The sequence below is a fragment of the Adiantum capillus-veneris genome, chromosome 7 (genome assembly GCF_014529385.1).
Source record: "Adiantum capillus-veneris isolate H3 chromosome 7, ASM1452938v2, whole genome shotgun sequence".
Classification (NCBI taxonomy): domain Eukaryota; kingdom Viridiplantae; phylum Streptophyta; class Polypodiopsida; order Polypodiales; family Pteridaceae; genus Adiantum; species Adiantum capillus-veneris.
Window position 1 is genome coordinate 79,222,220 of NC_140937.1, and position 15,986 is coordinate 79,238,205.

General features: G+C 41.2%; 1 protein-coding gene across 1 annotated transcript; it reads right to left on the reverse strand.

Moving 5' to 3' along the window:
• Positions 1 to 3,397: 3,397 nt before the first annotated feature.
• Positions 3,398 to 4,472, reverse strand: LOC147454107 (uncharacterized). Its single transcript, XM_086517277.1, has one exon. It carries the CDS (start codon positions 4,274 to 4,276, stop codon positions 3,920 to 3,922), a length of 357 nt encoding a protein of 118 aa, XP_086373403.1. The 5' UTR covers positions 4,277 to 4,472; the 3' UTR covers positions 3,398 to 3,919.
• Between the last annotated feature and the right edge of the window lie 11,514 nt (positions 4,473 to 15,986).

Sequence of the window (15,986 nt, forward strand, 5' to 3'; positions counted from 1 at the left end):
TTAACTCATCTTCCTTCACCTAGTTGATCCTTCAAATCTTTCACTTTAAATCTTTTCAGCCAACTCTCTTGCTTCCTTTTCCTCTATCTGTAAGGCTTCCTTTGTATTAGGATTTGACTTTTGATCCACCATCTGCACGAACTCTGATCCCTATATTATCTGCCCAGGTAATAAGTTGGAATCTACCTGTTTTTCCTCTTCATCCTTCTGCAGGATACCTTCAACATCAACTTCAAATACTGGTATAATGGTTGGCTTTTAAAAATGCTTCTTCTTCATCATCCTCCACTTCTTCTACCAAGTTAATTGTTTGAGCATACAAAGGTATTTCCTTAAAAGGAATATTTTTTCTCCCAAGCATAGGAATTGCAATTTCCTGCTTCCCTTTCTTTATGACAACTTCATTCTCACCCCAATCCTGCTTGACTTTAGCCAAGACTTTAGTCAATCTGAACCAGGGCTTCCCTAATAACATATCATAGGAGGTATCACCTCTCTCCATCTCCAACACAACAAAATTCACCTGAAACTAAATTCCTGCAATATAAATAGATTGCTATTTCAATATATTTGGTGGTTGAACTCTCCTCTGATCTGCCATCTTCACCTGAAACGGTGCTAGCTGCAATTCTCCCAACTTCATTTTATAATACACAGACTCAGCCAGAATGTTGAGTCCAGATCCTCCATCCAATAATACTTCATCAAACAAAGTGTTGCGAAACACCACCTGTATAACAGAGAGGAACTACAAAGTCGACATATGCTAGATCAACTTTGTTCACTACTGGCTCAAGTATGCTATTTGTCTAAATTGGATACTCCCTTGAGCAATCTATTCAACAATTTTTTTTTGAAGGCTGGAACCATACATAATAACTGATCCAAGGACATTTGCAATGGAGAGTTTATTAATGCTTCAAACCAGTCCTTGTCATCTTTTTTAATCAAGGGTCTCTCATAGTACTGCTGCAATTGATCCCCTTGAACATCTGAAGTACTATCATTCACATTTTGATTCTTTTGGTCCTTCTGCAACTGTTTCTGAACCTGGTCTCTGATTCCTTTTTGTTCCTTCCAATAAATAGGACCTTTAGCCTTAGACCTTGTAACAACCATTACATCTATCTCTTGGTTCTCCCCACATTGATTAGAATCACAAGCCCATTCATCACAATGCTCTTGATATGGAAACTCCATATTCCTACCAAGGAGCGCATCTGATGTTTGTTGCTCATCAATGTCAAATATGATGACATTTGCTTGAGCTGGTGATTGATGTTGGTGCTGCTGCTATGGGTAGCCTGCTAATTATCTTGGTTGTAGGGTACAACTGACATCCCTCTCTCCTCTCTATGATTGACCCACAAAACATAATTCAGACCAACCCGATGATCTGGCGCTAAACAATACACACATGGCATGATGCCTGGTGGTCTTCTCTGATTATATCTGATTTCTCCAAGGTGGTCTTGGAGGTCTCTGAAATGGTGGCCTCCCTCTAAATGGAGCTATTTGATTAGTTTCAACATCATTTTTCCCTCTCTCTGCTTGTGGAGTTGATCTACTCCTATTATTAGGGTTATACCAACACTGGGCTGTGTTATGGCCTTCCCTTTCACAAATTTGACAGTACTGCTTTTTCTTTGGAGCTACAATAGAATATCCAATTTTCTTCAACTGACTAATTATAATCAAATCTTCTTCTTTGTCTTTTTTATCCTTTTTCTTCTTACCACTTTGCTTCTTCTTCTTCTGTTTTCCTTTACTGCTTTCAGCCTCACTATCAAAGGATACCCCAGAATCACTATCTTCATCAGTTCTAGACTCAACATCTAACTCTGCTTCTGATTCAGAGCTATGCTTGCTCCTAGATTTTGACCTGGTCATACCAAGTCTTTTTTCAACCCTTGCTGTCGTTGTGACCAAATTGTTGAAGCCACCTACAGTTTCTATGCTGGCCACAACATTCTTCAATCCCTTTCTTACACCTTTCAAGAAACAACCTGCTAACATCTCATCTGTGGGTCTCCCATTACCCTGTAATCTCTCCACCAAAATTATGAATTTTTGAGCATAATCTTCCACCAATATAGAAGGTTGTTGAGCCATAAGGGGAGGTTGAGGTGCTCTGCTAGGTCTTTGCTTGGTAGATACATGTAGTGGGTCAAAGTGAAGTATTCTTCTAATTCTTGCAGATCTTGCTGTCAAGAGAAGAGCCCCAAAAAATTGGCCCACCTGTCTTCCTACTGACGCTCCTAAACTCTCCCCTATTTGACTCCTTGGTTGCACTTCAAATACATCCACTTCTACTTCCTCCTCCATTGTATCTTCATGATGGAAGGGATCAATATTTCTTGCTTGGGTCTAAGCCCTTGTGTAATAGACCCTAGATACCCTTCTTGGTCGCTCTAACATACATAATCAGTTAATGAAACATAGATACCCGCAGCAATGCTGACACTGAGAGAATTCGGACCAAACCCTAACAAAGCTGTAAACACAACATGATCGCCAAATGTGTATAACAAACCAAGAGAGGCCATGATTTAGATCTAATCAAACAAAGAAGCAAATGCAGTAAATTGAGAGTGGTCCAATACTGGTGGGGAATACTTCGCAAATAATTGGCACATTGGAAGTTTAAGCTTAACATTGACAAAATATACAGAATGTAGGTGGCAAAAGGTAGAGAGAAAAATGTTGCAGCAAAGCTTGTGTCATGGATGAGTCGAAAATGATAGATCTCGGTCCTTGACGATGACTACAAGGCAAAGCTGAGATAATAATAGAGGAATAACCTCGAATGTGTATGTATGTGTTTTGAGAAAAATGTGTGATGATGTGGCTACAGTTGGTTCTCATATGGAAGTCAGAGTAGTGGTAGCTCTAAGAAGGCAAACAAGGATGGCATGTATTGAGACTAGGTGCCCCTAATTCATGTTAAATGGAAGATTTCTTTGAAAGGGAGTGACAAAAGGTTACAAACCTTTGTAGGAAATCTCCGATCTAGTATGGAAAATGAATGTACTTCAAGATGTGGAAAGTCAAGGGTGTGGAGAAGATGAAAGGTGAAAATTTGTTCAAAAATATGGACAGCCAAAAAGGTTGGAGGAGATAGAGTGAGGAGTCTCATCATTTGCAAATAAAAAAGAAACGTTCCAAGTGATTATTCTCTCTCTCTCTCTCTCTCTCTCTCTCTCTCTCTCTCTCTCTCTCTCTCTCTCACACACACACACACACACACACACACACACACACATCTCAAGGATGAACGAGTGCTCACGGAACTCGGAAGTTCCCATTGTAAATCATTGGAACGAGTGCTCACATATTTTGGGAAAATTACCAAAATACCCCTCTAATTCATCTTCAAAGCCTACATAATCGACTCAAATTCTGAATTTAGCATCTTATATTGATAAGCAACGAGTCTTCTTATGAAAAGCTACAAATTTTTTTAATCTTTGGAGAAATTTAGTTTCACAACCAGGGGTATTTTGGGAATTTTGGAAAATTTGAAGGGCATTTTGGGAATTTATGACAAAATATTGGGGGTGTTTTGGGTATTTTTGAAATTTGAGGGATATTTTGGGAATTTCCACAAATTAGAGGGTAATTTTCCCTATGATTTTTGAATGGAACTCGAAAGTAGCCCTTGTAAATCATTGGACCTTAATTTTCAAGGTTAAAAATTGAGCTTCTAGATTCTATATTGTGGTGTGTGTGGTGCTTGGACTGTGTGTGTGTGTGTGTGTGTGTGTGTGAGAGAGAGAGAGAGAGAGAGAGAGAGAGAGGGGTTACGTAGTTAAAGCATTGCATTGCATTATACATTATATATGTGGCACATAACGGGGGGTGGCCCATCGTTAACGGGCAACCCGCTTATTCCATTAAGGGGCAGCCAGTTTAGAAGCATTTAGTTGTGGCAGGAGCAAGAGCAGACGCGGACGTTGCAGGAGCAGAAGCGCCAGCGGCTGGCACTGCAGAACTGGTTGGAGCAGGGGCACGCAAACTTGCTGGCCGCGAATACGTCGCCCTCTCCGTGAGCCTGCATGTGCGCCTGCAGGCTAAGCGACGACGTGGCCACCTGGCTCTGCTCCTCGATGGTTCCCACGAAGTCAGGCCTCAGCTGGCTGCTGCTTCTCTTTGCCGGCGTTACACGCTCCGCAGGAGCCCCGGCGCTTGCGGTCACAGAATGGGCAGCCATAGCTAGTGCCACTAGAAGGAGCATCGTCATGAGCTTGGCGAAGGCAGCTAGCGGGACAGATGCCATGATAGAAGTATATTGAGGAATGTAAAGCTAGAAGCTCTTGTCTTTAAGGCATCCAGTGATCGCAGTCTTGGCTGAAGGGGATTTTATACATGTCCGGCGCAGCTGCATCCAATAAGATCTGTAGACTTTGTTTAGTGGGGGTCTCAGCAGCAGGCTTCGTATTGACCTGTGTGCGCCGTGGCTTGGAATTGCCCGCCTCCTGGCCACTGTCCACAGATACCAGGTGCTCATGCGAGACGCTTCAAGCATCGTCGCGGCGGCCAAATCTACTAAGAGAAATTGGGTGCCTCACTTTCTATTCATAAAGTATTAATGTCCACAGCAATGCGTAGATTACAACACGTTTAATGCGCTAGTAAGTTTTGAAGCTTGCACGGCTCTCGACTCTTTTTGACCAAGTTTTGACAAACTGATTATACCCTTTTCTTTTCCCAGACTCACATTTGTGACTGGATGTATAAAATTCTCCATAATAAATGTACATACTACAAAGCGCCCTCATGGCTCGGCACCGAGCCGTGCCGAGCCTTGAGGGATCGCACAATCCATGAAAAGGCTACATAGCTCCAAATAGAGGCGAGCCATACCCAATGATCCCGTATATATCACTATTGTGTTGCGGTCATTACGGCAAGAATTGTCCGATTCCACTCGTCCGAGTTCTTCCTTCTTCTTTTTTAATAAACGAACTGAATTAATAAAAGGAAAGAAATACAAAAAGGCCCTTGGGATGGAAAGGGGAATCCGCACTAACTGATTACATACATTGAGGTAGTTAAAAATAAGAAACAATCTAGTGTGATCATAATGGGCAAGAAAAACTTTTTCCATCTCTGCGATCTCAGAAGTTTTTGAAAGGTTGAAACCTCGGCATCTGCAGCTTTTTTTACCTGATTGAGAATCTCCTTCATAGTAACTTTGAAACTAAAGGCTAGAGGGATATCAGAGTAGGAGAATGAATGGCCAAAGTTAGCATTATTCCTTTCTTTCCAAATGTGGTGTAGAAAGAACCCTTTGATATAGGTCCACAGTGGAACATCACTGAAAGTACATTCCACAAGGAAAATGGATCTCCAATCGAGTTTGTCCCTTTCAGCCCTAAAAACATTTTGTAGCTGAAAAATAAAGTGGGAGGTGTATTTACAATGAATGAGCATGTGATTAAAGATTCTTCAACAATTCCTGGCTTTTTTGCTTTAGGTGACCTGTCTAGAGGCCTTGATGAACTATCAGCCACATCAAACAACTGTGCATAATGTTGAGGGGGTATGCCCAAATGCATTTGAAACTATAACAGATTTCTTTTAGACCATGTTAAAGCCCATATGAAGTTAAGGTTTTTAACTAGACTAGAATTCATTGTCTGTTGAGGATCAAAATTATGGTAAATGTGAACACATATCTGAGCCAATGAGACTGAGTGGCCCTTAAAGCAACCATGTAGCCTTGATTGGAAACTGGCACATCTTGAAAGGACAAGCTAAGTACCAGCTTGAGAAATGTGTAGCAATTATGAGCTTTTCTGGTTAGAGTAGGATTTCCTTTGACATCAGCTTTGCCAAACCCAATTGATTCCTGCAAGCAGAATTGAATTGAGCAGAGCCAGCTAGCTAGAGGATTCCATTTTTGTTTTAGCAACTTCCATGCTTTCCAGAACCTGTAAGAAATAACAGAACCTCTAGGGACGAAATCCACATTAGAAGTTAGCAATCCTTGGAAAGATAAACCAGTGCAAGCTCTGTATCCTTGAATGTAAAAAGACTGAGTATTTCTTTTGAGAAGAATTGCCCAAAAATATTTAGAATCTTTTGCCCTCTTTATCCATTTGCTTGCTAGCTTATTAAAAAGCTTTTGAACATCCAAGATTCCCAGACCACCTTGACCTTTAGGACTGCAGCATACCTGCCAAGAGACTTTTGGAGTTCTATCCCAAAGGAATGTCCTTGAAAGGGAGAATTGGTATTGAGCAGGAGACCAACAGGATAAGAGAAATACCAAAGAAGACAACATATAATGGTTAAGTACAAAGACCCTTGAAGATAAAGTGGGCTTATGATTCTGCCACAAGTAAAGCTTTTTCCTATATTTCTCCAACACCCACTCCCATCTCTGGTTGAGAGATACCTCAAAGCCCATAGGAATTCCAAGTAATCTTAAAATGAGCCCATATTTAAGCGGTTTACATCCTGCTTCACTCATGATGTTTGGACAAGGCCCCTTGGAACCTTTGTAGTTTGTTTTTTCATAGTTGATGATTGATCCACTGGCAAGACAGAAAGTGTTAAGGCAAGATCATAAAATTTCTATTGGCTGCTGGGTGTTTCTCACCAGTGCACGAGTTCTTCCTTTTTACAATGACTTCCCTGCTCTCTTGGACAATCTTCGTGAAGCTAGCTATTAAGAGGTCATTTCAGATATGCGACGATTATTGGCCTTCCAAACTGGGTGAGAGTAGCAGAATCTAACAAGTTGTGTATATATTAGAACCACTTGGCTTTTCAGTACCTTCCCTCCTAATCGTTCTTGAAAAATTGTGTCATCCAGGTCGTTTGAATCCATTTGTGCATCTTGCTTACCAACCTCTAATCACCAGACACTTCTTGAATAAGTGAGGGGCTCCTCACTTGTTATTTTGCACCATGAGTACCTATTTGATCCAATACCTCCGGCTTGAATTTTGATGCTCATCGACAAATTCTCCCATAGCACCTTCCACAAAAAAAAAAGAACCTTCCCAAAGAAAGAGGCCACTGTGGAATCTAGATGTTATTTTTTATCATCACCCATCTCAGTTCTGGCCATTGCTACCCATCTCGATTCAATCCATAGGCTTGCTTTGTTGCTTGTTAAGGGGAGAGAAACCATCACACTCAATCATTAGATTGAGTTATATATCCTTGGTTTGTGGTTTATAGAAATGTCTGCTCTTGGGCCACGAGAGAAAGATAGAGATAGAGATCTATTGACCTCTTTTCTTCTTCACCTTGATTGTTGACCACTGGGTCAACAACACAACATAACTCAAGTTTCGTACCAAAGTCTTATCTTTTGCGAGTTATAAAATGCTGCGGATTATGGCTATAAACGTCATTTGTAATGAGTAGTTATTCTAGTTTCAGAAGCCGGGGTGCAATGGCACTTCCAGATTGTAAATACAAAGCCATTTGACCCTTTCAACCCCATTTTTGGTTAAACCTAAGGTAGCCTTAGTATATAAGGTACCTAGGTCATTTTGTAAAGGAGACTTTAATCATAATCAAAACTTTAGCGCTGCCGTCTACTGTGTGTGAGAGAGAAAGAGAGTGAGTGTGAGCTTTATCCTCTAGCTACGCCCGGCTCGCTCAACACATTGGAGATCCGACTGCACCATTGTTGTAGGCTCGAGGAGAGCTACGCGACAACGCCAAGCATTCCACGCGAGACGAAGCGCACACGCCAATGCATCTACGAGCTATTTGTGGCTGTAAGTGTATCAACCAATGTCTGTTTTCTGCGTGCTAGTAGTCTATAGAATCTTGGCGACATAAGCTACGCATAGGTACTCATAAATTTCAGTTTCATGCACGTTCAAAATTCTGCTCTATCATCCTATGCGTTTTCCGCAGATGGGTTTAGAGTGAGGGTTTTGAGTGTAGAAGCTTAGGGACAGGTGTATCCTAGTGAGGAGATGGTGTTCCTTAAGTTTCGTATGAATCTGGCATGATTAGGTGAGTTACCTTCCGTATGTGTGTATGTGGCTATGTGGTGTAGTTGAGAGCAGTGAGGTTCTTGATTGTGGTATAGTTGGCCTTCCAGAGTGTTGTATGTGTAGGATGGTCTCAGCCTGACAAGCTAAAGAGATTTCCTCCGTGTGCCTATTGTGTCATCTGTGTCCTCGATTGACATTATGTTGATCTAGGTAGTGTTTGCATGCACTTCATGGGTGTGTGAGTCGCTCCCGCAACATTGGTGCCGCTGCCGGGGACACAAGGACCTAAGTAGGTTTCCTACTAACACTCGTGTGATGGTTTCTTGATTTAGTTTCGGCTAAAGAAAGCATTTTTCTTAAGTGGATCCGGAAGACGATATTCCGCGATCAAGTGGATAGCCAGGAAGTGTGTGTCTTGCCGAGGGTCTGCGACTAGATAGGTTTAGTTAGGATCTGTGGATTAGAGTAGTTGTTGGTGGTCGAGTGATTTGTGAGGTGATAAAAGCGTTTACTAGTCCGTGTGTGGCAGTGAAGCGTTTTTCTACTCATAGATGCAAAACCCCATATGATTTGTAGAAGTAGCTTTAGGTAAGTGATCCAATTCTGATCTAGAGCTATTCAACACTGAATTATTTCCTAAAGTGCTTGATTGCATTTGAAATCACGGAAAAGTGTGCTTTTGAGGGTAAAAATGCATTAAACAAGCTTTTGTGGATATTTTTGTATGACTGACTGATGTTGTGCATATAAAAGAGCATTTGCAAGGGTTCTATGAAGAAAACCTGCAATTCTGTAAACATAGACAATCTACTGCAATTCTGTAAACATAGACAATCTACGTGTAGGATGTCTCAAAGGGGTTCTGGAGACCAAATTTGAAAATTTTGACTGCACCAGTGTGTTCAGAAGGGGGGGTTTACCCTAAGTATACATTGAAACTAGAGTTTTGACCAACTCTTGACACCCAAAAGACCAAAGACGGAGTGTCAAAAACGCGAAAACAAGAAACTTAAGATTCTGAGCACAATTTTGCATAAAACCTAGTAGGAATGCTTGAAAAGTAGCGCTCAAGACTTGGGGATGCCTGTGGATGAATTCTGCCAAAAATTTCATCAATAGACATCCTACGTGTAGGATGTCTAGAGAGTGATTCTGGAAGCAAAAATCAAGATTTGACATCATACCCATATTCTGCATGTTGTGTTGGACACACACACCAAAGCTCATGTCATTTGGACATATAGACTGAGAGTTAAGGGGATGTTACTCTTTCATAGAAATATTTTCCCAAAAGTGGTGATTCTGAGCAATTTTGACATCCAAAATTTGTTGTGATCACATATTCTTGTTATATGCATCAAGAAGCACCTTGGGTAGAAACAGAAGTCCATTCAGAGAAAAAAAGACATCCTACGCGTAGGATGGCTACAGGGTGATCTGGTGGAAATTTTGAAATTCTGAGTTGACCAGTGTGTTAAGAAGGTAGGTTTTACCCTATTTTCACCTGGAAAGTGGAAATTTGACCATATCTTGACATGATAAGGCCAGATAGATTGAAATTGCGAGACATCCTACCCAATTTGTGCCAAAGCATTATTTTGAGACCAAAACCATAATATGGCTGCATGAACATGTCTCGAATGATACATTGAGTGACTGTAAGGGGTTTCAATTTCATTTGGGTGAGAAAATTGGGTTCAAAGCAGACTTTAGCACTTTTGACTGAAAAAAAGGCAAGAAAAGCTAAAATTTGGGACTTTTGAAAACCAAACCAAAATCTAAGCATACCACTGGGTTACTGACATCAAGGGGAAGCTGTGGGACAAGTTTGGGGTCAAACAAGCCAAAAAGACATCCTATGCGTAGGATGTCTTTTGTGTGATTTTGGACTCTAAACAAAATTCTGAGCATACCACAGTGATCAGCACCTTAATAAGAGTCTGTGGTTCAAATTTGGGTTCGTTTTGAGCAAAAAGACATCCTACGCGTAGAATGTCTACTGCATGATTCTGAGACCAAAATTCTCCTGTGGACATAACATGTTGTCATATAGCCTTGAATAAGCCTCCTAGGCAAATTTGGTCGAATTTGGAGTTGATTTGACTTGGGAATTCATCAGAACAGACATCAGGATTTTGGAACAGATTCTTGATCATTTGACCAACCTATAGGTGTCAGAATCAAAAAGTAAAAATAGCTGCTGTGAAAGTTTGAGCTGAAACAGAGCAAAAAGACATCCTGCGCGTAGGATGTCTCCAGGGTCATAAAGTGGTCAAAATTCTAATGTATCCATATAGGGAGGTTCTAAGTGTCTCAAGGATTCAGATCTTTTTTCAAAAGTGAATTTGGACCTTGTTTGGCCTATTTACCAAGCAAAGACAAGAATTGTAAGACATCCTACTCTTGGAGTGCACTAGAAGCTTATGCAGCCCAAATCTTGACCTATTGGCATCCAAATTCAATTTTGAGTATACAATTGGTTTGTTGAGCACTAGGAGAATCTTGGGGTCGAGTTTGGACAAAATCTAAGCAGTTAGACATCCTACGTGTAGGATGTCTCCAACTTGATTTAGGACTCCAAACCAACCTATGAGCACACCACTGTGATCAGCACATCAAGGAGAAGCTGGGGTCAAAATTTCAAGTCATTCTGAGCAAAAAGACATCCTACACGTAGGATGTCGCAAGGCCATTTTTAGGTCCAAATGAGATTCTGAGCATACCATTGTGTTGCTGGACTTAAGGGGAGTCCAAATTTTGTTAAATTCTGAGCATATAGACATCCTACGCGTAGGATGTCTCTAGGCCAGTTTTAGGGTCCAACTGAAATTTTGACCATACAGAAGTGTTCGCAGTGTCACAGAGATCCCAAATCTTCTTTTGAAATTGAATTTGGACTCATTTTGACCATTCTAAACTGCATTTCACTATTTTGGCCATAACTTTCACAAACGGTATCGGATCGGAAAAGTTTTTATATCAAAACGTAGCCTGAGACCGGCTCTATAGATCTTAGAGCAAAACATGAACTAAAGGATGCCAACGGCAACCATTTAGTTCTATTTTGAAAAAAACGTTCTTTGAGGCCTCAAAATTCATCCGCAAGTTAGGGGTGTCTGAAAGCAACAATTTGCGAGAATTGTGACGAAACGGTTGCGGTTTTGAACATAGTTTCGACTTTCCCTAACCAAAGAACTTGAACAAAGTTGACTAAGTCTACTTGAACCAAGCAAAATCTCTTAAGCCCAGAAATCATGTCTACCCTAGATTCAAACGCAGCTTACACAAGCTTGGAGATCCCGACGATAGAGGAATATCCTCCCACAATGGATCTTCCAAACTTGCAATTGATAAAGATACATCTTGTTGAGAGAGTTTGGATGATTGGTCATGAGAGTGAAGGACTATATAGATACATTGACGACAATGAGGTCAATCTTTATAGGTGCTCAGATCCATACCTAGAAGAGATAACGTATTACAAGCTCTTATATGTCTACACATACGGAGTCGACTGTCAATGGAGATCTATAGTTGTCGACAAGTATGGACGAGAATACAGAGTTGTAGAAAGCACAAATCCACAAACTGTACTAGAAAGAGGTGGATATTTGGTCAATGAAGGACCACAAATGCCTCCACCAAACACGAGAATTCCTATAGGAATTGCAAGAAGAGAGCCACCAGGATTCCCCTCAAGAGCGATAACGAGAGAAGGATTGGGAGAGTCTCTGGTTAGACTTGTAGACAATCGACGAGTTAGACCATCCCAAGTCCAGAAATGGGTAAACAGAAAATACTCCGAAGATAAAGATCCGAGAGATCATGTAACGGCTTTTAGAAGAGCCATTAGAGCAAAGGAAGTTTCAGATTTTGCGACACATTTTTGCGGGATTTGGATTGACTCTAAAGGATGATGCAACTACATGGTTCGACTCGGTGGAAAAATGGGATTTTGAGACCCTAGATGCTCTGTTTGAGGAGTTTATTGAAGAATTCTCGCCAAAAGGCATTGCTCACAACACGGTCGCAAATCCATAGATTCAAACAGAAAGAGGATGAATCAGTACGCAAAGCACCATTACAGCTCAAGATATGTTAAGCTCTGTCCGAGAGCGGAATTACCTACGCAAGCACGACTGATGCTGATCTTTATCCAGGGAATGAGACATGCGGACCTTAAGAAGGATCTGCATATGATAAGGAGGATGATGCTAAACGAGTTGATCAAAGAAGCTCTTTATCTAGTGGATAACTGTGAGGCATACATAGAAAAGGACTTAAAGAGTCAAGGAGATGACACATCCTCTTAGCACAGTGTTTCACAGATAAGGGAGTCAATTGCCAAGCCAACGGCACATATTGATCAAGAAAAGCTTATCGACGACTTGGTCAGGAGGTTGATTCCTCTTGTAAGGTCTGATTCGGGAGAGCCGAAGTGGTGTGAAATTGAGAGAAAATGGACGAACCATACGGGGGAAGAGTTCTATTATAGCATGGAAAATGCTAGGGAGAGGTATGTACAACCTGTTCGAGAAGCACCTACTCCACCTAGATACATTACGGAGAATTCGCCACGACCAGTAGGAGTTTTAAGGCCACAGCTTGTCTTAGGACAACAACCTCAGCTGCCAGGTGCTAGAATGCTGGTAGACATGAGATACATGCCAATGATGGAAGCATCAAATAAACCAATGCCAGTACCAGCTACAATGTGGTATAGAAACCAAAGTGAGTACTACCCTTCGGAGCAACAAAATGTGAGAGAAACACATGGAGTGGTGAGGCCGGTACAACCTCCACCTCTTGGGTTTCAGTCGAAAGAAAGAAGGTATGAAATGGACGAAAGGACATTTCGATTCATTGCAAATAGCGGCTTATCTAGGTCAAAGCTTGCTTATAGCCAAGAGGAAATGCTAAAAGAATCTCCTCAACCAGAGACAGATTGTCACAAAAGTCATGACAACCACTTGGTCAAACAATGTCCTCATACGGAGATCACTGAAGTAAATGCCTATTGTCTTGAGTGTGGCATCACTCACTTGATCCCCGATTGCCCGAAAAACCCAAACCAAATCAGGAAAATCACGACAAATGTATTAGGGATTGTTCAGCTCCCTAGTAGCTCAGAAAATGAAAATGTTGTACCAGTTTAAGTAGTTACGAGAGCACAAGCTCAAAAGAAATCTGATGAGAATCCAGAGCCAAAGAACACGGAAAGTGACATGAGTCTAAAGAAAGATGATGGACCAAAGATAGACGCACCTAGTCAGAAAACCCAAGAGCAAACGAAAAAGTTAGAAAGCTAGAAAGACTAGGATGAAAGCACGCAGGGAACGAGAGCAAAAATCCCTAGCTGAGAAGCTTACCGAAGCTAAGGAGAAGATAAAACAACATGAGGAAAAGGAGGCACCTTCTCTTACACAGATGGTTACACCTCTAGAAGAACCATCCACGGATGAGAAACCGAGAAGTGCTAGTTCAGGAGGATTTGTGTTGGCAGAGAAGGTTAATGAGACATTAGATGCCCTCTTGAAAGCCTATGATGTGAGGCTCAAAAACAACCAAACCCAAGAACACAGGTGGATGACATATCCCTATGCGGAACTAGAAAAGCAAAGGTTTGAAATGTGCCAGAAAATGATTCAAACAACCCAAGCTTTACTAGAACCACCAGTTGCAAAACCTGAGGATGTGATCCGTGTCATGCCTACACAAGTAATCCCACCAAACCAGGAACTAAAAGAGCCAGATTCTAGTCATGAACACAGACCAAACCTCAAAGACCCAGCATTAGAACCAAGGATAGTACTGAATACCACGGATAACTCTTCCGAGGGATTTCACCAAGCTATACCTGAGGATTGTAAAGAGATAGATGGTCTTGACGAATTGTGGAAACAAGTCAGAGAGGCCAATGAAGCCGATGACCTAAGAAGACGAGTAGACAAGACTCGTGATGAACGAGGAGTGTTTCTACCACCAATAGAGGAATTTGAGATTGGATCTCAAATGAATCTAGACGTGCGATCGTTTTGGGGCGACAAAGGATCTGTACAATCTATGGATAGTCAACCCCATTCGCTAAGAACACTACCATCCTACATGGGAGAGTACGAGACCAAGTCAGATGTGGTTGCAGCCGCATCACCTGTGTGTTCCAAAATGTTCAGAAGTCTGACAAACAGGATTTTATAGCAAGAGAAGGCAAATCATCCATAGATTTCATATCATCTTCCAACATCCAAAAATGCTATGACTGTGGTAAAATGGGTCATATAGCTAAAGACTCTTATATCAATAAATTTTGTGGCACTTGCGAAAAGAAGGGGCATCCCACTTCTAGGTGCTATTTAAAAGTTCAAGATAGCAACGGCCACAGTAATAACAAAGGCAGAAAAGCAGTGAGAGGAGCAACACATATAGTCCAAGAAGAAGAAACTGAGGATGAAGGAGAAATTTCTTTCCTTACAGATGTACTTTGAAGACCCGTTTCTACTCTCTCTAGTTCAAGGGGAGGTATTTTTATCCTGTGTGTATAGATCTTGTCATCCTCTATGGATAGTGTCATCCTATGTGGATAGTTGGGTCTTCATTATGTATGACATGCCCAAGGGGAGGGTTGAAAGGTGGGCATGGGAACTCCTTCGACACCTAGTTCAATTTTTTATGTGACACATATTACATATATGTGTGTAGCCTTTTGAAAAGGCAACTGGAGATATGAGCTGTCGGATACTGGCTGTGAGACCTTTTGTATATAAACACTTCCTTTTGTATATGAATGATAATAATATATGCTGTAAATATATTGTATGTACATTATAGTTTATTGAGTATCTCTCTCTCTCTCTCTCTCTCTCTCTCTCTCTCTCTCTCTCTCTCTCTCTCTCTCTCTCTCTCTCTCTCTCTCTCTCTCTCTCTCTCTCTCTCTCTCTCTCTCTCTACTGTGTATAGCCATGGTTTTTCCAAGCTTCAAACCACCTTGAGCTCATTGGACACACCACCCAATCCCTACAGTAGGTACATGTCCAATTGTGGATGAGTTTGTTGAAGCCTTTGGATGTAGATTTATATATTCTATGGATGATCTTTACTCAGGATATGATCAGTTTTAGCTTTCTTTAGAGAGCAGGGATCTTACTACAATGCATACACCCCTCAGTTTGGTAAGGATGTGCACTCTACCATAGGGTTCTACTAACTATGTAGCTCATATGATGAATGTCATGAATTAGGGAATTGCGAGATTATATTCGTTATGTTACTATGCCTTCATTGATGATATGTCGATCAAGGGATGTCAATAAGGGTTCAAAGATTATGTAAAATATCAGTGGGGGTCCCGACAGTTTGTTTCCCAACATATTGCCAACTGTGATGCCATTTGATCTAGGCTTGAAGAAGTTAAATTGACACTTTCAGGGCAAAAATCATTTTTTGGTGCTAAAGAGGTTTTAATTGTGGGGCATACATGTGGCCCAAATTGAAGACGACCAAGTCTAGCTAAAGCTGAAGCTATACAAAAGATGAAACAAACATGCACATTGGTTACTGAGGTTGGGAGGTTTTTGGGTACATGTTCATTTTATCTTATTTGGTTGCTACACTTTGCTCATGTTGCAAAGGTGCTTCATCAATTGCTTAGGAAGGGGAAAAAGTTTGTATGGCTACTTTTACAAGATTGGTCATTTATGGAAGCATCCAAAGCGTTCAAGAGGGCTACTACAACGGGTTGTTTGTGATGAATCAACTCAACAACAGGTGATTAAAGAGTATCATAAAAGCTTACCGGCTGGACACAGAGGGGTATGGGCAACTTTTGTCAAAATTAAGGACCGCTATACTGGTGTAAAGGAATGTACAAAGATGTTGCTCAGTTTGTGGAGACTTGTTTAGTATGCCATCAATATTCTAATGTACAGCATCAAGATGGATCACATCCTACTTATCCACTAGCTATGCATTACAAGTGGATAGTAGGTTTCATTACAATGCCAGTGGGGGAAGGCAGATGAGGTA

Coding starts and splice junctions, on each gene's coding strand:
- LOC147454107 (XM_086517277.1), bottom strand. CDS start 4,276: ATGGCATCTGTCCCGCTAGCTGCCTTCGCCAAGCTCATGACGATGCTC.